Source organism: Alosa pseudoharengus, unplaced genomic scaffold (assembly GCF_046254945.1).
Source record: "Alosa pseudoharengus isolate Yale_2024_CS ecotype anadromous, Long Island Sound unplaced genomic scaffold, YU_APseudo_1.1 YU_APseudo_1.1_scf_5, whole genome shotgun sequence".
NCBI lineage: Eukaryota > Metazoa > Chordata > Actinopteri > Clupeiformes > Clupeidae > Alosa > Alosa pseudoharengus.
Genome location: NW_027468837.1, coordinates 20285312 through 20307906, shown reverse-complemented (window position 1 = coordinate 20307906; position 22595 = coordinate 20285312). Strand labels below are relative to the sequence as shown.

Here is a 22595-nt window from a genome sequence, read left to right as displayed (position 1 = left end):
GGCAGAATAGGATCCGTGCCTACAAGTGTATTGCAATGCGTGTCATGTGATGGGCCTGCAAAGAATGCCAACATGGAACCGTGGCAAGGACGATGTTTTTACCAGTCATAACACGAGGGAAATATTCTAGACCGTGGATTGTATTATTCGCCTTGAAGAGAAACACCCACATTTCTAGTAGAGGTAATAAATGATCCGTTATTATGTATGCGAATATTTGTTAAGTAGGTGGTGGTTGTTGGTGGGGATCGCCCAGAACGTGGAATAGAATTTTGATGACCCTGTTGAGGGAACTTGAGACTGGTTAATATCTAAAGGAGTCGCAAACGTGGTCGTGCGCGTGGCCATGCGACACATGGAGATGTAGTATGTATCGCATGGGCTTTAACAATTGTTGCAAGCAGGCTGGAAAACGGAAAACTGAGTTTTTCCCCCGCATCTAGTAAGTTACGATCCTTGACATGCGTTGACGTACGTTGGCCAGTAGTAATGCTCAAACGCTATTCTTATGGCGATATGTTATTATTACATTGGTATAAACGACATAGAAATCACGTTTTTTAAATGAGAAGCCCTACACGATTACGACATGACTATGAGGCTTTCAAATATGTTATAAATGTAACCTTACGTCAGCACGTAGCATAGGCTACTAGCTGAGGTTGCATGTGTCATTAGGGAAAATGAATCGTTCTACCACATAGGTTACTGATTTTCGTCTTTAGTCAACAGCTTTGCATGTTCTTTTTTGTTAGTGTTCTTTGTTTTGTGCCGGCAGGTTTTTTTTTAGACAAGAACAATGTGTCTTCTGTAGGCCTTAAATTCAGTGCTATGCTGTCAATTTCAGTGACTTATTTATCCAAGGGAAGAAATTATCAGCTCAAGCATAATCATAACAATACTGCAGCCATTTAGAGTGTATTTATGATTGTCTGATACACAAATGTCCAACAGATAATACATATCCTGTAATTTGTTTTTTTAGAGTTGACACAGAGTACTTCCTTCCTGGAGTACTTAACCACATTTTCCCTTTGGTTGGGACTTTGACAAATGGTCTCAGTAAGTGACAAAGTGGTGACCAGTGACAGTGATTCACTGAGGGATGGTTCTCTCGCCACTGTTCCTTTGAGCAGTGTGGAGGGGAGCGAGACCAGTGATGGCCGCACCCTGGCCCTCTGCTCCAGCCCCACGACCCCCGGGGAGAGCGGGGTCCCTCCCGGCTGCAGCCCTAGGGAGCAGCAGGCGCAGGTGGAGTACGGTGGCACCCACACATCTCCTATCCATCTCTACTTGAGCTCTCCCAGCGTGGACCGAGAGGACAAGCCTCCAGACTTTGACTCGGGCCTGACAGACGGCTTTGCGCCTACACTGGAGGACATCGAGGAGTTTCTACGCGAGAAGATGGAACAGGTGAAGGAGGGGCTCCTAGGAGCAACTGACGACCAGAGCAAGGAGGAGGAGGAGGAGGAGGAGGAGGAAGATGAAATGGAGGATGCTGAGGCTAGCCCCGCTCCCCCCTCCACCTCTGATGATTCGCTGTCTCCAAACCTGCCAGTGGACCAGGCGGTGCCCCCGGTTCCCATCTCCCCCTCGGCCCCTGTCCTGGTGGGCTCCCCGGTGCTCCTGCAGCTGCAGCCGCTGGCTCCCAGCCCTCCGGGCCTGCGGGTGGCGCACCTGCTTGTGGGCGTGCAGAATGCCCAGAACTTTATGGTGCTATCACCCCAGCAAGGGACCACATCCACCCTGCTGCCCTTCCCCGGCGGGCCCGACCAGAAGTATGTGAAGATCGCGCCTTTGCCCCTGACGGTGCGGGCGGTGGGCGTGGCAGGGGCCAACCTGGTGAAGGCCATTCCTCCTCGGCCACCCAGGCCCGCGTCCGAGATGCTGCGCGTGCACAAGTGCTCGCACCCTGGCTGCGAGAAGATGTACACAAAGAGCAGCCACCTGAAGGCCCACTTCCGCAGGCACACAGGAGAGAAGCCGTACCAGTGCAGCTGGCCCGACTGTGGCTGGAGGTACGCATGCTCTTGCTTGCTACACCTTAGCAACAGCCCTGTGCTCTGATTTATTTTTATTTTTTTTGTGTAAACACAACTTGACAAAACAAAGATATACATCTGATGGTACAACAAAATAACAGTGTTTCATCTATGGTCTACATCTTGTTTCTATATCTAGCAGTGTTGTGTATTTGCCTACTCTTTTTTTCTGGCCATGGCACAGACATGTAGACTAACCTATGAATGTCAGAATGAACAGAACATTTTGAGGATCTTTTCACTGTTTATTCTAAATGAAATTATATGTCTAGAAGCATTTCTTGAGAACATATAGTACAATCTGTTATAAAACCAAAGAGTAGCACTCAGTAATGATTACCACAAATCATAATTAGCTGGGTATTAATTGACTACTACTACTACTAGTAGTGACACCACTAATTATAAACATGTCATAATATTGGAATTGGACTAAGGAATTATAGGCATATTTCATGGTAACGATATACACTATTCCAATCAGAATCATTGAGTTAGAGACACCGCACTGTTGAATAGTTTAAAAAAAATATTTGTATAAGAATGTAATCCATTTCTTGATCTCTTTGATAGGCCATCAAATTTGACTAATTTCACCCCTCTTCGCTTCCCTCAGGTTCTCTCGCTCCGACGAACTGTCACGTCACAGGCGCTCCCACTCCGGGGTCAAGCCGTACGGCTGCACCTTCTGCGACAAGAAGTTTGCCCGCAGTGACCACCTGTCCAAACACACCAAGGTGCACCGCAGCCCTCGGCCCGGGCGGCTCGTGCGGGCCAGCTTCTGAGCCGCCCTCTCAGGTCTGAACTGAGTCTCAAGCCACTCTGCAGGCTTTGCTGGCCTTGGTGCTCTTCTGTAAGGAAGTCCAGCAAATGACAACAACAACAGCAACAACAACAACAATTACAAAATAACAATTACAATATATGTCCAAGGTGCTCTTGTATGTAAGAAAAGAAGCAGGTGAAAAGTCTGCATCCCCCCTCTCATTTGTAGAGTAGAGGTAAAGCTGATATTTTAGCTTTTTTGCAGTGCTATGGCCAGCTAACTTGAACCCGCTCAGGGATGTGATTGTGTAGCTCAGAGCAGGTTTGTGAGTTACTCTTGGTGTTTGCAGATATCAGCAGCCAGTCCCTCGGTCTGTCTCTTTGTCTGCCAAAACTCAACAATGGCAACATCTGTGAGTCTGAAGCAAACCATCGACATCTAATAGCGGCCCTTAAAAACAAGATTGTCTCTTTTTTTCGGGACAAGCACAATCAGTAGGAAAGATAAGAACGTTAATTTATAGAACACCAATCAGTCAGTAATTATTTTAGAACATTTTAGCGAGTTGGTGTGACGTCGGTGGCACTAACCTTAAAATGACGGACTGATTGTGTAGCGGGCTTAATGGTGCTCTGTTGAAGACTTGCTTTTAAAGACTCAAATCTATTAGCCAGTTGTACTGTAAGCTCCATTCATTGTTCGTGTGTGTGTGTCTGTGTGTGTGTGTGGGGGGTGGGGGTGGGAGAGTGGAGGGTTAATTGACAGTTAATAGCCTTGAAAAAAATAAGGCAATATGCCCTGTCAGTGCTTGTCTACCAGAATTTAGCTTGACACCACCTCAATTAGTTAGAAGGTGGGTGAAGAAATCATGAAATGGAATCACTGATTGCACTAAAATGGAAACGCATTCGAGTAACTTTTTCCAACGGTAAAGCATTTATCAACATATGTAAATCTCAACATTGTTCCAGTTTCCAAAAAAAATATAACCTCTACTATTCATCAATAAGTAAATATGGCTTTAGTTTCACAAATAAGCTCTGGTGAGACCGTTGGGTACGGTTTTTCGCAATCAAATAAACAGTAGTGCCCTCACTTTCTTAGCATGCAGTCCCTAACATTGCAATCACGAGGAGTGTAGTCTTTTCTGCAAGTGTGTTGTCCTCTTATCCATAGTGAAGTACAGAAGTGCTCTTCAGCAGCTGTTGACCGTGTGTCCTTAACCTCACTGTTGTCTTTATTTTCCATGTCCAATCAAACCCCCTGGTCCACCTAAAGGTATTTTTTTGTACTGTAAACTTCCGGTCCTTTCCGTATGCCGTCTTTCCCTGAAATAAGCACCCTGGAAACATAACACTCTCATGTGGGACAGGTTTAGTAATGATGATGACCTTCATCATCCAAGAGTCCCACTTAAGTACTGTATGAATTATAAGCTATTTTTTCTTCATTGTTGTATAATATCAGTGTATGTTTGCTGCATATGCGCCATTGTTCTTTTATTGTATTTGTTACTTTAGTTTAGTCAATGTTAACGTCCATAGTTTCTTTTAGGCTGATAAAGACAGCTTCATCATTTACACTGATTCTTGGTCTGGCAGCTGATCGTTTCATGTCGATATGAAGCTATCTGGCAACACTTTATCTGATTAAGCTATGTAAGAGAAAAACAGAACATGTCAAGGTTTTTTCCTCTGCCTTGATGAATCATGGTTTTTGTTCTTGGAGTAGTGGATGTCCTTGCTGGACCTCTTTGAGGGAAAATGTTAATCACTGCAACCTGAAAAGTGCACTTAGCTGATGGCAGGCAGGTGTGTTAAGTTGGAATCCTCATAATTTCCAATAGGTCTATGAATGAGGGTCTGTGTGATGGCGATCTAAACATGTCAAAGCCTATTTCATGTATAGAGTTCCTGGCACCCAAGTATACAACTGGACTGATATAGGAATAACACTTTTATAATATCTTATAGGGGTCATCTGTATTGTTCATCATCATGTTTTGGGAAGCAATGACAAGCTTTCATTTCTTTACAGTATGACACTAATCCAAATGCCAAATACAATCCCTCGTTTTCGAAACATTTTCCGTTGCCTTACCAGGAGAGTCATGCTACTCAGTTTAACTGTACTCATTAACAAAGCCATCAGATGTAGCCTCTCTACTGTAGAGATGGTGAAATACAGTATAGGTTCTATTTTTGAACATGTCAAATGCTATTTTCCTATGTATAATAAATAAAAAAACAAAAAAGACTTGCATTGGAAAGTGACATTTTTACCTCTACCAAAATGTTTTTGATTTGGTTTGTTTCTCTTTCTACTTGTTTATTAGTTTTGGTTATTTAGTTGTTTGTCTATCTGCAGAACCTGGCCAATGAGAAATCTCACTATTTTTGTGGGGTGAATTTGTGATGTTTTCTTTTCACTGTCTTTACCATTGAGAGACCATAGCCATAGCATAAACCTGTGCTCTCTGAATGCCGTCCCAGTTTTAAAATATTTACAGATTCAAACTGGTATGTAGGGTGGGATATGTGATACAATTAAGATTGAAGCTACTTTTCACCAATGAATGAAACAATCCCCAGACTGTTGTAACTATTGCATAACATGTAGGGAAGCTCGACTCATTATGGGCCAGCTTACTCTGTTGCCTTTCTGTTTCTGTCACTTTGAGAAAAGAATAGAATGCAGTGGGTTTGAGGGAGGAGAATGCTAGTTTGTGTCAGGCTGAGGAAGTAGCTGCCGAGCTGAAATATGTGGGAGTGTTCTGTGTGATGTTGGCTGCAAGGAGCAAAGGCACTCTAGGAGCCTAGCGTGCTTGTTGGACTGGAATGTCTGGGTTTTTGTGCCAAACTGCGCTCTGTATGTTCCATTTCACAGTGAGCTGGAGAAGGTGTGGCCGCCTCTCCCTAAACTGACCTAACATCAACCTCCACAGCAATGCTAAAAATACCTGGGCAGAGCCCATATGAAAGGTTCAAATGCATCCAGTCATCACAGGGCAGAGATACAGGATTTTATCGGGATCTGGAGAGCAGAGAGGGGGATTTTTTGTTCTTCCTCTTTTCCCAACAGCACTTTAGAACACCCCTCTTCCCGTGGATCCTCGGGCACTCCCTCCTCCCACTGCTTTACAGCTGGGAAAATGGGTCACTGAAAAGCCTTCAGGACTGAGGCGACATTTTTTTTTTTATCGCTGTTCTTTGTCTCCTTTATCACCAGAGAGCCTTATCCTTCCCAGTCTCCTGTGTCTGTCTGATTTACTGGTGCTGCAGAGCAACATCAGGGCATCAAACTGGAGAGTCTCTGAAGCCCAGGACTAGACTAGATTAAACTAGACCCAGGACTGATTACTGGTTGTCAAAGTAGAGGTTTCTTTCTAAATATACTCATTCACTCAGTATATGACCTACATCGCTAGAATCCGTATAATTCACTCAAGACTCAACAGCATGCAAGGCAATACAAATCGACTAAGGATATGAATTTACTGTGCATGGGCAACAGGATGATCATGAACCATCTGATAGTTTGTAACCTCTACACTTAGCTCTTTGTATATCCTGTCTTATCTGACAATATCTTCATTCTGTGGAGACATAATTCTGAACCACATTAACTGTCGGCAGGTGTGCCATCAGACAAGCTATGTAGTTATGTTGTTTTCCAGAGCAGTGAATAGCGTACACACAGAGACTCACAAGCGTTTGTGTATGTAGGCCAATGTTTTAAATTGTGCATGTACTTTTAGCTTTACAATGTGAACAGTTTAGGCCTACCGAACAGCTTCTATTACATACAAAGTGAATATGACAAATTCCAAGTATGTACAAAGAAGATGAATTGACAGGGACCTTCACACTGGCAGTGTAGTGGTGACACCACCCCTGAGGGCTGTTCAGGAGTGAAGCTTTTACTCACGATTCCTAAGTAATCAATGGGGAATGTACAACCCTCCCTGGGCTGCCACACGCCCCCTGGTGGTACTTAGCTACATACTTAGCTATACTTTGAGGCACATACTGTAGTTGAACTGTTGTTCATTTTGATGAAAGGTCAAAGGTAATGCAAAGAGGCCCTATTTCTGAAATAATAGGCATTTAACCCATATGAGAGGTCATTGAGGTTGTGAGAAGATATTTCAGATATAATGTATTTCCCCCTGGTTTAGGTGGACAGGGCATCAGAGTCAGTATAATGGTATTGGGTGATTATTAGACTAGATTAATAGGATAGTGCTGTAGTAGGCTATTGTGTGGGTCATAATTTGATTATCATATAGAATCTGTCCCCAATAATAAAGCTACAGGTAGGCCTAAATACTATTTAAACAAATACTATTTTAAACACATTTAAAAGTAAATAAATGAGGATAAAGATGCGACAACCACCTAGATATAAGTACGAAAAAAAGAGACCAAAAGGTGGAATAAAAATTAAACCCTAACCCAAGCTGTTTTTAATCAACAGTAGGCAATAGATCCCACCCATCCAACTACCAAGCGATGCAGAGTAAAATCTCCCACGCACCAGTTATAGTAGGTCTCTCCACTGGCTACTCTTGACATCCCGTTAACATTAACAATAAGGTGTAGTGTGCTAAATTATGGCAGAAATCTAATTTGTCAGAGAAAAATAACCACACGTAAGCAGATTTGGCCTCTGTAGGCTATCCGAGATGCATATGAAGCGCGCCTACAAATGACCACTGAGGGAGCTAAAAGCATATTTATGAAAATACTAGCAAACAAAAAAGGAAGTGATCTCAGCAGTCTTAATTTCCTGTTCTGAGAGAGATTTGTTCCTGTTAACAATTGCTATAAGGACCTCAAACATTTTTTGTAGATTTGTTTTTCCAACAAACTTGTCTCTTCACGGCAGAGCCTAATGCAATTCTGCAGATCAAGAATTAAAAATGTAGCCACCTAAGTAGAAATTACTTTGGTTTCTGTGGACTGCCCAAGATTGGAATCAAAAACATCGGCAAGTAAGGTAAGAGAGGCTCCGAGAAATGAATTTCATGAGTACCCACCGGGGCGATTTTGTTGTCAGTCAAATTGAACCGTAGCTAGCTAGTAGCTAAGCACTGTGCCTAAAACTGACATTAGCTATAGCTAGAACTAGCTGTTTAGCCATAGAATTTACCTTGCCGTGCGTGTCCCGGTTAGCCAGAGTTATAACAACTTTCTTACAGTCCAATAAATAGTTAACGAATTATACTTGTAAAACATAGTTCTTACAGTTAGCTTTGTTTTTAATTTGGTATTTACTAGCTAAGTTAAATTAGTTAGATCGGTAGCTAGCACATCATAAATGGAAACGTTAACGATTTGCGGGATTTTGACACGTTTTCTTCAATCAATATCGAATAGTTTACTAATGTGTGACTAGCGACAGTCTCATGGTCTGTTTGATTTAATGGGGGACACTGTTGTTGATCCTTGTAAGTAACCACCTGCGGTTGCAGATGCAACGTTAAGTTAACTTTGAGTTACGTTACATGTTCAGACTACGGGGCTTTCTATCTCTAGCTGCTACTGGTCTTGTGCGAGACATTCTGCTATGGCACGGACACATTTCGTTTTTAGTAGACTAGAGTATCATCACACATTAATGTTTTTGTCAGTGTGTGGGAGGTGTGTTGCTTTTGGAGTTTTTTTCCCGCTTGGGCAATTATGAGTCAGAGTATTTGCTTACATTTTAGCACGCAGCCATGCACGCAGCGTAGGCTACTCGGTGCCTGCAAGAATCTATTCCACACCGGCTAGGATGTAAGAATGGGGGTTAACAAAGGGGACTTCACAAACCAGGCTGTAGTAGACAGCTTATTTTGACGCAGTTGCATGCTTCAGAGATGCCAGTGAAAGATGTCCACGAAGTTTCTCTTCATTAAGAACCCTCCACTCTGAACGAGGAACGGTACTTCGATGATTCTAAAGTCATTATGTTGCATCCCTTCTTAATTTGCAACATAGCAACGTTTTAAGCAGTGATATTATATGCCACACAGCTATAAAATGTGCTGTAAAATCCACAAAAGCAAAACCATTCATTTGATTAATCAATCATGCGATCCCAGTTCTCATACAACAATACAATTGTATTGATTAGGTGTGGTTCTCTAGTTGGTTGAAAACAAAAACATATAGCCACATACAGTAACTTGTAGCCCACTAAAGAAGAGTTCATTGACGGTCAGGTTTGTTATTGGCTGGTGTGAAAAATATATCCAACCAGAGTTGAGTTTGTAACAAGTTAAGTGTAAGTACAGTAGTCCTCTCACAAAAGTGGAACCAGAAATTTAGTCAAATAGTTCACTAGCCTAGATACTCTGTTAGAGGTATTAATACTGTGTTAGGCAATGTGATATGGGATGGCTGGACTCAGAAGCAGTAAGGTGGCAAGACGGAAAATAGTTTCTGGTTTCAGATGACCCCAATTGTCAGTATGTGATATTCTCCGAAGGAAGCTCTATTTGAGATTGTGGTTGTTTTGTGATGTTTTGTTTTGTGGCCTGCTTTGACCTGCATGCTTGTCATACAGGTTTAGGCCTATCTCACAGTCTGGAACAAAGTATTTCTGTTAAGACATGTAGACTCTTATAATTAATCCTCCTCAAACATGGATATTGGGCGAAAAGACATTGTGAACATACTGCTGTGAGTTTGAAAAGGGCACAGAAGTTCGCAGAGCATTAAAATGATCAGGGACGCATTTCCCAAAACCATAGTTGCTAACCTGTTAGCAACTTAGTTGGTTGGCAATGGGAAATTGCATTAGTTAGCAACTATGATTTTGGGAAACGCACCCCAGATTAGGCCTATTCATTATGGATCCTGGTGTGCACTGTTGTATGAGTAGCTTGTGTCCTATTTATGTGTACACAAGAGTACACATTTTTTGGTTGTAGGCTAAGTCTTGATATGATACATTGTAGAGCAGAGAGTGCAACAATCTCCCTGCAGAAAGTGCAATGCATCCCCCTGCCTTGACCCACCCAGACTAAAGTTAAGTGTCTTGTGTCGTGTGTTGTGTGCGTGCGTGTGTGTGTGTGTGTGTGTGTGTGTGTGTGTGTGTGCATGTGTGTGTGCGTGCGTGCGTGTGTGTGTGCACGTGAAGCTGGATGCCATGGACAGCTCGGTCACCCTGTGGCAGTTCCTGCTGCAGCTTCTCCTGGACCGGAGCCAGGAGCAGCTCATCTGCTGGACCAACCAGGAGGGCGAGTTTAAGCTGCTGCAGGCCGAGGAGGTAGCCAAGCTGTGGGGCGCGCGCAAGAACAAACCCAACATGAACTATGACAAGCTGAGCCGGGCCCTGCGCTATTACTACGAGAAGGTACTTTGCACTCTACCAAACCTACAGTTTGTCAGGGTTGGATTGAAGGGGGGGGGGTCTTATTATTACTGTGATATTTGGACAAGTATTTCAGTAGACATCTTTTAAGTATTGATAGTTAATATGGGTATTATAAAATACCTTGGCTTAAGGGTATTAAGGGCATGTGTATGATCTGTTTGAAACTTTCAAATATTATTTAGGAATAGCAAGAGCATGTGAAAAACAACCTCTTTGATGTAATGTGAAAAATGACTATGCTCTGTGTTGCAAAGACATATACTTTAGTTAGCATGCTAGTCTGCTAGTTTTGGCTCACACTCGCTCAGAATGCCACTTTGGACCTAAGGATGCTGTATCGAATACATGCAAATCAAAGGAAGTGTCTCATCGCATTTAATTATTTATTTAATTAATAAATAATATAACATAGTACTGGTAATGGTGCATTCAAGACAGCTTGAATCCTATTAGCACCTTTAAAGGGGAAATATGTGATTGCTGTTGTCAAAGTCTTTCCACACATAAAAGTGGCACTCTGAAGGAAGCACGGAAGGCTGTTTTACCAGTTTACACATATCAATGATCACATCCCTATTCATTATTAGCCTTTGCTGCAGGTTTGTAATGGATTTTCAGGGCATTGCATAGTGATCCTTAGGGCATATGTGAGGTCATCTTCACTATTGCTTTGACCTCCGTCACTCACATGAAGAAAAGTCGCTAAAGTTTGTAATGAATGAATCTTAATCAGCATCAAGTAGAAATTCTCACATGAGATTTCACTCACTCCTCGGGTCCAAAGTGCTAAGAAATATTGATGATGTTGACAGGGTAATCGGTTGAGTTGAGGAAAGCTAGCGGCAGGTGGTGGGTGAAGTGGCACTGAACTGACTTCGCTCTTGGATAATGCTGCTGTTCATAGATCGCTGTCTCTTTGTTGACAGCTAAGATAGAACTGAATGCCCCTTCACATGAGCAAAAGCTAGGCTATAGGATACTTAGTGTAGAGCTACTATAATTGTAGAGTTTTTGTTTACTGTTTGTTGTTTAAAATTGCATGTATTAAAGAAAGAAATTCAGTCTAAAATTAGTTTAATGCTTTTCATTATTTTCTGATATATTTTGGTTAGAAGCCATTTATTGCAATAAGGCACACATTAGTATTGTGTATTTATATAATCAATCTCCCTACTTTATTGCAACAATATGCAAGGATTTACCTTTTTTATGTTCATGCTTCGAGTATGGCGAAGTGACAGTGAGATAAACGTCAGCCACTTCAGCTATTCACAGTGTAGATTTGGGCTCCAGCCTCCTGGTTGGAAACTGTGATGATGGAGGAACAGCACAAACTCAAATTTATCACCAGAATACAACAATTTAAGGTACTGGCATTCTGGTTGTTGATATTTAAGAACAGCAGCATGTAATCAAATTACACCCCTCCCTCTCATACTCCTGAAGCTGAATGGCTGGAATGGTGTATGGCTTGGTATATGGCTTGTTTCACTTTTAGATAGGTAGGACTATGAACACCTCTGTTCTTTGAGTGCACACACGTAATAGGTGGCAAGAGGACTGTTGCAACTCACTGAATTTGGCCAAAACAATTTGCTGGATTCAAATTGCAGACCTTTAGCAAGCTAGCTAGCTTTTATTATTAACAATTGCTGCTGTCAGTGTTTGCAGGGCAAGTCTTTTGACTGCCTCTTTAATGTCAGTTCCCCATCACTCTTTCCTTGGGCCCAGTGTTTTTCTCCACCTGTGCTGGTGGATTGTCCGTGTGTGGGAGGCTAGTGCTGGGCGGCGTAGGATCAGGGTGGAGTAGTGTCACCGTGGTTTTCCTCTCTCCCCCTCACATTCCTCAGAGCTGCTGAAAGCTGCTGCATGACTGTAATTGCAGGTTGTTTAGCCGTGGCGGTAGCCTATGTTACGGGGTGGGATGTCTAAAGCGTCTGGGTGGAGGGCCACAAACAGAAGACGCGTTCTGTCTCCTTAGAGAGTTGCAGACACTGTCTTTTCTGCCCCTTTTACAATTGATGTCAATTCATTTTTAGAGTTTGGTATGAATGCCTATTCAAAATGCAATTTTATTAGAATTTATGCCATTAACTATTGTACTTACTATAGCGGTCCGTTAGTAGTCAGTTAGACCCTGATGGCAGGTCTTTTTAAAGTTGTAGTTGCAAATTATACCTTTGAAAAAGTCATCAATGTCCAGTCAGGGTTGGCGTCCTGCAGAACAGTTCTCTCTAAAAAATCCAGCCCCCTACATTTTGTCAATAGAGTTAGGTTACATATCTGGTGAAGAAAGTACATCTGAATTGTTTCTTTTTCAAATGATTATCATAAAAAAAAATTGTCAGCCACTTTTTGAGTTAACGTAATCCACAAAGATTAGGGGCAGCAGTTGATTTTGCAGTTTATCCATATCAGTGCTATTGTAATAGAGTTGCCAAATGAAGCTTCAGCTAAGCCTTTTTTTCACCCACATTAGAATATTTAGCAGCGAGATCTCCAGCTGTGGGAAGCTAGCGGGCTTCCATGCCATCTGTTGACAACAAAGAAAAATGGGTGTTATGCTCAGTATGTATCCGTGTTGTCCCGCCATACACAAATGCTCACTGCATTGTTGACATGTCCTCTCACTAAGAGCTCTATGCCTCAATGCCAGAACCTCACTTTCCAGTCTCTCTCAAAGAAATACAGATCAAAGTTATATATATATATAAATAAAAGTGTATTTTTTTTTTAGCAGATGTAGACAGTTAGGGCCATCACTTGACTACCCTTGACAGTTTTGGCATCCCGGTGGTTGTCAGTGTAATTGGAGGAGACAGTTGATTTGAGAGCAGCAGCAAAACCAGCGTTTGCCGCTGTATTTAGATGTGTGAAGAGTGGCTGGATAGACAAGGCATCTGGTAATGACGTTAACTGCGTTGTCCCACGTAATGATTGCTGCTAAATCGAGCTCTCTTCCTTTCGCTTCCTTCCTCCTACACTTCCCCGCCTCCCTTTAGAACATCATCAAGAAAGTGAACGGGCAGAAGTTTGTGTACCGATTCGTCTCTTACCCAGACATCCTGAAGGGGGAGCCGATGAGCCGGGCCGAGGGGGCAGGGGAAGGGGGTCTGGGCGGGGCCTTGCCCGTGATGGACAGGAGCCCCAGCGGCCAGCTGAAGGAGAAGGAGAACAAGAGCGGAGTGTTGGAGAGGGCCGGAGGGGCCGGGGCCGGCGGGCAGGGCAAAACCACAGGCCGGAACGACTACATCCACTCGGGTCTGTACACCACCTTCACGCTGACCTCTCTGCAGTCCGGCACGCAGCTCTTCAAGTCCATCAAGATGGAGAACCCGGGCGAGAAGCTGGCGGAGAAGAAAGGAGCCCAAGAGGTTCAGATATATCAGCCACAGCAGCAGTCCTCCTCCCCGTCTGTCATCCGGTTCGGGACCATCCCAACCAGCCGGTCATCTGCATCCTCCGCAGCCGACAAGCCCCCGTTGGGGTCTCCCACGCAGACAATGGTGCATTCCCTCCAAGCCCCACCACTGGCGGCCGGTGACGTGGATGTGACTGGCAGCCAGATGGCTATGCCTCAGACGACCGGTGCATTTGAGGAGACCCTGGCCACCAGCTCCCAGATACCAGTATTCAGCCTGGTGGGGCTCAACTCCCGCTCGCCCTCACCCAGCGCGCTGCAGGACTCCACCCAGGAGCTGGTGATCGACAGCGACATCGAATCCATCTCCTCCCAGCCATCAGAGATTTCGCTACAGGTAGGCTTATTCGGGTGTCTCTTCATACGTCCAGCACTGGGGTCCTACTGCTTTCTCAATAAGCCTTTGTTGTGCCTTAATAAGTCTTTGTTTGGAAACGTTTACATAAAATATGATGCCTGCCCTACCCTATGTCCTATATGTCATTGCCAGGACACAGACCCTTGAAGAGGGTCACCAGCTACCTCATCCCATCATTTAGATGAGGTTTATATAACTCTGTTCAAGTTAATAATACTCCCAAACTTTAACCCTTTAAGGAGTAGGCATTGTCAGCAGATGTGGAGGCACATGTTTACAACTGACCCCCTCCTCTCGTTCTGCACAGAGCCAGTCCATCTCCAGCGTGTTCTCGAGCACAGGACAGGGGAACGAGGTGCAGCTCTCTCCAGCCCGCAGCCAGAGCGGAAAGCTCCGCAAGCCCAAAGGCCTGGAGCTGATGCCCACGCTGGTGGTGACGAGCTCGGACCTGAGCCCCATGGGCCTGTCCAGCCCCTCGCTGCCCACCGCCTCGCTCACACCGGCTTTTCTGCAGGTGAGACCACACACACACACCTGTGTCCATACACAAACACAAAGCTACTCAAGTATGAATGTAATGGAAGGAGAAAGCTTACCGTCATTAAAAAAAAAAAAATATATATATATATATATATATATATATATATATATATATATATATATATATATTCTCAACATCGCAGCCATTTTCAGTTTGGGACAGCTCTGTGAAAACAAACGCAGCTGGACAGCTGGAGTAAATTAAAAAATTACACTCAATGGCCATAAGTCAGGTAATTTTTCTATGAGTCAGCTGGTAGTTTGTAGGGGCACTCTGAATTCAAGCCATTAACTTCAGACAGTAATGCTTTTGCCATTCTATCTAGCTCATCAGAATAGTTATTTGACATTTTCAGTGAACAAATACAACCACATGTTTTTTTTTTTTTTCACCGAGTGCAGCCCATAGACTGCGCTTTATGTCAAGACGAAATGAGGTTTATGGTTTATTGTTTATTGTTTATTATTTAGTTGCGGATCCCCATTAGTTGACACAGAAGCGGCAGACTAGTCTTCCTGGGGTAGACTAAATTTTTGTATGTTCCAGAACATACAAATAATAAATTATCAATCACATATTGTACATTCAAATACAGTAAGAGTAGCAGTGACATCCGATTACAGATAAAAGCACAAAATACAATACAGTGAGTGCCAAGTCAGAGTCCAGAGTTTATAATTAACATGCATCACGTGGCCGTGATGTGTTAGAGATAGACTCTCCAGGTAGAAGATGACAGAAATTGCATCTCCAGTGCAGTAGGTGGCAGTGCTGCCGCACACTCAAGAGCTCAAGAAAGAAACATGTCTGAGACTGAGACCATGAGAAAGTCATTTGGAGTGACATAGGTTAGAGTTAGCTCATGAAAATATGAAGATGGAAGATGGAGAATGTTCTTCTGTGGTATTGTGATATAATATTGATTTGATTGTTATGATTTGTAAGTCTCAGTAAGCTTAGTAACAGCAACACTATATTTGGAAAGATATGGTGTGGTACTGTGTGATGATATACAATGATTTCAGTTTATTTAATGGAACAAAGATGAACTTAATAACAAAAGAACTAAAGACCGAATGGTGTACAGCCTTGATCAAGCCAGATGTTTGCTTAGGCAGAGTTGTGCAAGTTGTTGTGATGTGATTTGGCAGCAAGTCTCATTATTGCATTATACCATTAGAGCCACACAATGGGCACATTTGACAGGAATAATCCAAGCACTTCAGTGACACAGGATATGACCTCATCTGATTTCATCATGTGATGCAGAATCCTACTGGTTTGATCACCAACATGTTTTATTTCCTTTTGTTTACTTTTGTTTTTGTCTACTTTAAGTCATTCAGCAGATTTACTTTCAGTGTTGTAAGAACATCACAGTAATGCCAATCACTATTTTATGGTGAACAAGTTTTGTCAGTGGTAATTTCAGTCTGTGGACCAGGGACGACTGGTCCCAGGTCAGTGAATGGTGTACAGCAAAGTAAGTGAGACTTTTATTTTTTTATCAGACTCCCACGCTGCTGCTGACACCGAGTCCTCTGCTGTCCAACATCCACTTCTGGAGCACGCTCAGTCCAGTCGCCCCTCTCAGCCCCGCACGCAGACAGGGCCACCACACACTGTTCCAGGTCTGTCACACACACGCACACACACACACACGGACACGCACATACTCACTCACACACTCTCTCTATCACACACACACACACACACACACAAATGTACAGAGTGCAGACAACATACACACCAGACTTTGTTGCAGATAACAACAATAATCAACACGTCACACATTCAACACACATTGAAATCTTTCTCTCACCCAGAACGTTGTGTTTGTGTTGCAGTTCCCCTCCGTGCTCAACACACAGTTCACCTTGCCAGTACACAGCCTGGAGGGCACCACCACCCCCGGGCCACTCTCGCCGGACCCCCCAAAGACATAAGCCCCGCTCCGCTCCGGCCCCATCCGCATCACCCACGCCATCTCTCACCGCCCAGGCCTCTTCGCTCTCCGTTTTTTTTCCTCACGTCCAAAATCTGTTCCAGTCTGAAAACCAAAATCAGGGGCCTGCGTTTGCTGTCGCAATTTGTCGTTTATTTTGTTTCTAAGGTGAGGCTCGATAGCGGAATGTTTCCACTGTTGGATTACGATTGCTGAAGATGGGGTGGGGAGGACCAGGCTCTTATCCTGTTGTGTTTCCCGCTCTTGGAAATGCTCATCGCCAAGCAGGCTCCACCCTCAGGAAAAGCTCAGACTCACGAGCTGAAAGGGAGCCTGGCCAGTGGTGAAGCTGCTGCGTCACATGACCACGCACCAATCAGGCCTCTCTGTCCGCTAACCAATGGCAAGGCCTCATGTGGATGATGTAAGGATTGTCCTTTTAAACTTTTACTGGTGTAATGTTGAACTTCAAGTGCCCTTCATGGATGCGGCTGGGCTGAACTTCTTGTAATGAATATTCTTTTTTTTAAACATGTTTTTTAACATGTGTCCTAAGTATGTGCTCTGTGATGACTCAGCCTGACCAACTTTCGATGCCTATTTGCTCGCTCTGTTAACCTTATGTAATATGTTTTAGGAAAGTTCGCCCCAAGATGGCCTCATAGTTGAAACCCTCCGACCTAATTGTGACCTTCTCTCGTCTGCACCTTTCTGCAAAAATTGCTTGGGCTACTCAGTGTTGTGACAGCAATCTGAGATTAACTGGTGTTAATGCCATCAGTGTCTCGCCACAAATTTGCCTGTAGAAAATTACATTTCCCACTGTTAGGCAGGAGTTCACCGAACGGGCGACTTGGATAGATAATCCCCTGTAAAATACTGTAATGGGCTATGAGGAGTCCTGACAAGTCGAACTGCCTTCAGAGCTCAATGGGCTCCTGTATCCTTCTAAGCCTCCATTAACGGTTTTCATTTTTGAAGAAGGGAAAGTCTAGAACAATTTGCACTCAGAGGCAGCCCCAGCTGGGTATAACTTGGGACGGCCAAGGCTGTTGACGGCACAGAATTGTATGAACGTACCGCATGTCACCCATTGCTTGGTAATCCCACAGAGGTATTTCTAAGTGCAGTGGCAGGTAGTTTCTTGGTGTTTTATGCCCCCAACGTTGTCTTCAAGGCATTGCTGACTGGAAGGTACTAGGGTTAGGCATGGGTTAAGGTTAGGGTTAGGGTTGGGGTTAGGTTTAGGATTAGGTGCCTTTAAGTCAGCGGTGACGACGTTGGGGGCATAAAACACCATCGAGCTGGCAGGTATCCAAGACGGCTGACCATAGGCAGTAATTCATCTTTATTTGTTTGAGTGCACACCTTCTAACATTGACATTTCTCAAGGAGAATAGTTGGGGTAAAAAAACAAGGATAATTTGATATCCACATAATATTTCCAATTGTTTTTACCCATAAAGAACAGATAAATGCTGCAACGACAGCGTGGAAATCTTGTTGACTGCACTGCCCTTGGCACAGAGCAACTTACCTGCTTTGACCGAATCCAGCCCTTTGCATGAAGGGAGAAAAAACAGGTTATTCAAACACAGTTTCAGGGAAAAGGCACTGAGGAATAGTGAAATGTATAGACCCTTTCAAGAGAGTTATCAGCATCATAGTTGGCCCCACAAGACTTCCTTTTTAACATTCCATATGTTATCTTAATGCAGAGGAAGTAGATTGGGGCCCAAATAGAACGTTCAAGCATTGTTTTTATTTTTATTGTTGAAAGGGTCTATTAACAATTCTGTTTTGTAACCTGCAGCGTAGTGTGTGGTCTGCATCCCTGTCATTGTTGCCAACACATCTCACTCGCTCACAGGACATGAGCAGCTTTCTTGGCCATTGGCCTTTTGCGGTTTTCTATGTAGATTGTCATCAGTTGTAGAAGAAAAGGATCTCAATCATCAGTATGCTTTCCTTAACCTTTTGGCACTGCAGATTGTATTTACTATTTGTCTCAGAATTTGTCACTTCTGTGCACTTGCCTCTTAAGTGCAGTCCCCTACCTCTATCCATAGGCTTTACCCTTGAGTCCAACTGAAGGAGAAAGCCACGCTTTGAAGACAAACTACACCAGCACTTAAAAACCCACTCGAAACTGGAACTTGTATTTTAATTGTACGCACTTAATCTAATCTATTTGGGAGACTTTTGACCTTGCGTGTACTTGTGTGCTCAAATCTATCCCCAAGTGACTTAACCACCCCCCCCCCTCCCCAACCCCAACCCCCTCTTTCCCCTGTTTCTTTTCTGGCGTTAGGACACGCAGCTTTCCACAAACAAGGCCACTAGTGTTTCATTTGTGAGCAGGAGTCAGTGGAGTTAGTTAGTTAATAAGTAATCTACAGTAGGTCCACAGTATCAGAGTCGTCTCAAGGATATCAAGCTGTTTCGTTATGTTTTCCCCTCACATGGGAATTATTTGATCTCACTCACACTCCCTTAAAACCTCAGAAAGAAATATCTCAGGTATTATGATGCATGGTCTTGTAATGTAACAAGATCTAGAATATGTCAGGTTCTATCATCACCAATTTTATAATAATTTCTCCTTTCTTGGAGAAAAGTGAGGGTCTAAAATTATGTTTTTGTTTTTACTCTTTTTAAGCCATACTCAATTGACCTCTGACTATTCTGAAATCAAATCTACTCTACAGAGAATTCTACTGCACAGCATGAACACAATGTGGGAATGAAAAGGCCATGCACATGGTGCCTTATTTTGCTGGATGGATGTATTTGCCAAATGAGATGAGGTTGTTGGCTGTGCATTCTCAGCTAGCAGGGTCCTCATCAGCAAGAAATGATTGCTAGGGTCATGATGCAGTTGCTTTTCTGGAAACGACTATTTTTCCATTTCTGTTCATTCCTCAGTATGCAGGATGTCATGCTGATCTCTACAGCCCATGAATGACTAAAACCATGTTCTTATACACAGGATTCCTGGTGTACCTTGTGTGGCCCCGTGTTTTGAATAGCAGACCTTCTGTGCTATAGAATATGAGAAAATTATAACAATTATAGAACATTTTTAATTTTAAAAGAGAAAGTATGGGTATTAACACTTACACGCTCTGTTGGTTTTCTACTGCAAAATATTGCCCTCCTGTAACCTTGTTTCTACCAGTCTATGGAGTCTTCACTTTTGTTTTGTTTTGTGTATGTTCTTGTGGCCTGTGTACCACTGATGCGGGTGATGTGCTAAAGGCTCCCATCAATTTCTAATGCCTCCTGCGGGAGTGGTTATAATGTGTGTACTGCAAGCTCATAACATACCGAACATGGTGCATAATGACTGATTTTAGACCTTCTCATTCTGTGGATTTTCTGTGTATACTTTTTTCTTCCTTTGTCCCCTTGTGGGTGTTGTACTATTGATTTCCCAAGATGGATTGAAATTATAATCAACATTGTTTGGTTTGTTTTAGTGGATAGTTTTGTTTGTTTGTTTGTTTGTTTGTTTTCCTTATCAAATCGGACCAGTCAGTGGACCTATCCTTTGTAACACTGAAGGTTTGAACGTAGCAGCCTAACTGAACCAAGCTAATCTGTTGTACAGTGTTTTGATGCTAAAGTAGTGATGCTTGACAGTATTGGCACTTAAGAAGGTTTATTTATCCAACTAAAAGGTGACCTAAAAATAATTATTTTTAACCCCAGCGGATATCTTCTGTGAAATATCACTTACGTATAGTCCTAAACCACAGTGGTTTTAAATGGTAAGTCTTAGTTCAAGGTGCAGTTTCATAGAGATAGAGATTAACTCTACTCTGGGAAAAGGTAATGCTATATAATTGTATCATTATTATCTGGAAAGATATTTTAATACATCCCACTTTGATAAAAAAATAAGTAAGTCTATGCACAAAGTACTTTATACTGCTGCACAGGTGGGCTCTTAAAAAGTTAAAATCCCAACAGACTTTTACAAATCAAGCTCAGCAAATGTCTATTTTCTCTCCTAATTTACATTTCTATGCTAGTGATATAGTATGAGCGAGATATGCTATATTTTACTTACTATAGTTTTGATAATATTCAAATGACTAATAGCCATCCAATTTTGCATTGTACTCCTCGAGAAATGCTAGCATAAAGGTTAGAACAGAGACAAGTAGATGTGGTCCATAGGAGTTATAAATGGTTGCCTTTTCCTCTTATGTATATGGTACTGATATATCCCATTGCTTTGGAAGTCATCAGCTCTTGCAAATGTATTTTGTCAAATAAAGAACAATTATTTTCCTGTTGTTTAACTCAAATGTTTAAATGCCAAATGTTTACAAGCTTAATGTTAATTGGAGTGTTCCTTGTACTGTAAATAGAGGTTGAGTGGTAAATCTGTTGGAATCAAAACAGGAAATACATTAAATATGGTGTTTGTCAACTGCGGCTGTGTGGCTTTTTGTAGAACGTGCTCCTTGTAGAACATGTGAAAGTGTAGGAATCTTGCTGAAAGGGGGGGAATGCAAGGGGTCAACAAATAAACTAATTGATTAAAAAGCCGAAATAAGCTTGTGCTTTTTTGATAACATACATTCATTTAAGTCTAATAATTCAATATTCTCAGTGATTGTAGGGATAATGATAGTAATCCTCCTGTGGGGGCAACAACTGAAGCAGACTGATGCTGAGAGGTATAGACCATGGCTTCTGAGCTACAATGAATTGCTTTGTCAAGACTAGTCGGTCTGCAACTTACACATATATTGTACCAAAGTGCATTTGCAGTTTAAAAGGAACACTTCCATCCCGCTCACAAATGTAATGGGATATTTCCAACAATGGATTTACTACGACGGTCATGGACAAGTTTGCAGATTCATTCTCATTGCTTAACATGTTATGCAATTGCAAGTGACTGAGTGGGATAACAAGGTTTTTTTTTTCAACCGTGTCCTCTGTTTATAGGTACTTGATTTTTAAACCTGATTACATAATTTAGTTTACATGTTTACTTTAATTTCACAAAATCGGCTATATTATAGTTTATTAAGGGAGTTGTGAAAAAAAAACATCCTCCACTATTTGCCTTTATCCATTTGATTTGTCCATGCACAGTAATTCATTCATTTATGGACTATCAGAAGTTATCTCCTGCTTTCACAGAATTTTCTCAGTTCAGTATCGGATAGACTTTTTGTCCAGGTCAGATCCATTCACTGTTGCCCTGTCTCCTGCCCTTACGTCTGTGAGAGTTAAGATGTTTAGAGGACGAAAACAATTTACAGCCATGAATGCTTAAAGTCTAACTGAGTGAAGACATCCAGGATATCAAAGGATATTAAACGCTTAAACAGCAACCCTGTCTCACAGGAGGGGTATACTACTAAACAAAATATGTGGTAGGTTCAGCCTAAAGCCCGAGGTGTTTATTGTCACATTTGACAAGCCAGGGCAAAAGTTCATGGCAATTGTCTTGTTGCTTGTCATTTTGTTTACGGTTTAAAGTGAATAATTGACCATTTTTACACAACATTCAAATTTAGAAGTTCAAGAGAAAAAAGTCCACCAGGAATGTTCACTTCTGTCAAATTTGATCACACTTCAGGTTTTATGTTCAACAAACCACTAATCAACCTTCATAGAAAGAGAAAGATGCATGATTTTTCACATTTTAGAAACCTCAACGTTCCCTTCTTCCTTCTCAATCAGGATAAGTATATCTGTCCATCCAGAAATGTGTCATTTCAATGGTTGTTTACTAGGCACTGTCCTGCTAGACACAATGAATGGACATAATCACATACTCTTATAGCATTGGGGAGTGGAAATGTCAGCTATGTTAGTGCTACATGTAGGTCATAATTGCTCAGCATCAGAAATTCTTACCCTCAAACAATCCACAACAAAATGACAAAACAAACAGTAGGCTCCAGGAAGCAATTTGGTGAGTTGAATTTTTGTTATTTCTACAAAAATAAACGTTTTCATTCATTCATATGTAAAACAATTAACAGTTTCTATCGAAAACTGGTAATTATCTACATCTTTAGTCTTTGATCTGTGTGCAGTTTTGATTTTGTAGTGAGATGAATTTCATGTCCTGTGACACAGCAGAACGAGCCCGGTCATCAGCAGCTTGCCATGTTTCTCTTGTTCCCTTTTT

The 22595-nt window shown here is 42.4% G+C and overlaps 2 protein-coding genes across 2 annotated transcripts; both read left to right on the top strand.

Moving 5' to 3' along the window:
- Positions 1-65: 65 nt before the first annotated feature.
- On the top strand, positions 66-5051 carry LOC143104228 (Krueppel-like factor 15). The gene is made up of 3 exons (XM_076268198.1): positions 66-183; positions 986-2018; positions 2659-5051. The coding sequence occupies exons 2-3, from the start codon at positions 1054-1056 to the stop codon at positions 2825-2827; spliced, it is 1134 nt and encodes a 377-aa protein (XP_076124313.1). The 5' UTR covers positions 66-183; positions 986-1053; the 3' UTR covers positions 2828-5051.
- A 2542-nt stretch (positions 5052-7593) lies between these two features.
- On the top strand, positions 7594-20876 carry elk4 (ETS transcription factor ELK4). The gene is made up of 6 exons (XM_076267583.1): positions 7594-7806; positions 9934-10149; positions 13173-13928; positions 14257-14463; positions 16002-16121; positions 16338-20876. The coding sequence occupies exons 2-6, from the start codon at positions 9943-9945 to the stop codon at positions 16434-16436; spliced, it is 1389 nt and encodes a 462-aa protein (XP_076123698.1). The 5' UTR covers positions 7594-7806; positions 9934-9942; the 3' UTR covers positions 16437-20876.
- Positions 20877-22595: the final 1719 nt, after the last annotated feature.

Excerpts from the sequence above, each read along its gene's own strand:
- elk4 (XM_076267583.1), top strand. The coding sequence starts at position 9,943 with ATGGACAGCTCGGTCACCCTGTGGCAGTTCCTGCTGCAGCTTCTCCTG. Across the intron at positions 10,150-13,172 it reads TGCGCTATTACTACGAGAAG|AACATCATCAAGAAAGTGAA; the intron begins GTACTTTGCACT and ends GCCTCCCTTTAG. Across the intron at positions 14,464-16,001 it reads TCACACCGGCTTTTCTGCAG|ACTCCCACGCTGCTGCTGAC; the intron begins GTGAGACCACAC and ends TTTTTTTATCAG.
- LOC143104228 (XM_076268198.1), top strand. The coding sequence starts at position 1,054 with ATGGTCTCAGTAAGTGACAAAGTGGTGACCAGTGACAGTGATTCACTG. Across the intron at positions 2,019-2,658 it reads TGGCCCGACTGTGGCTGGAG|GTTCTCTCGCTCCGACGAAC; the intron begins GTACGCATGCTC and ends CGCTTCCCTCAG.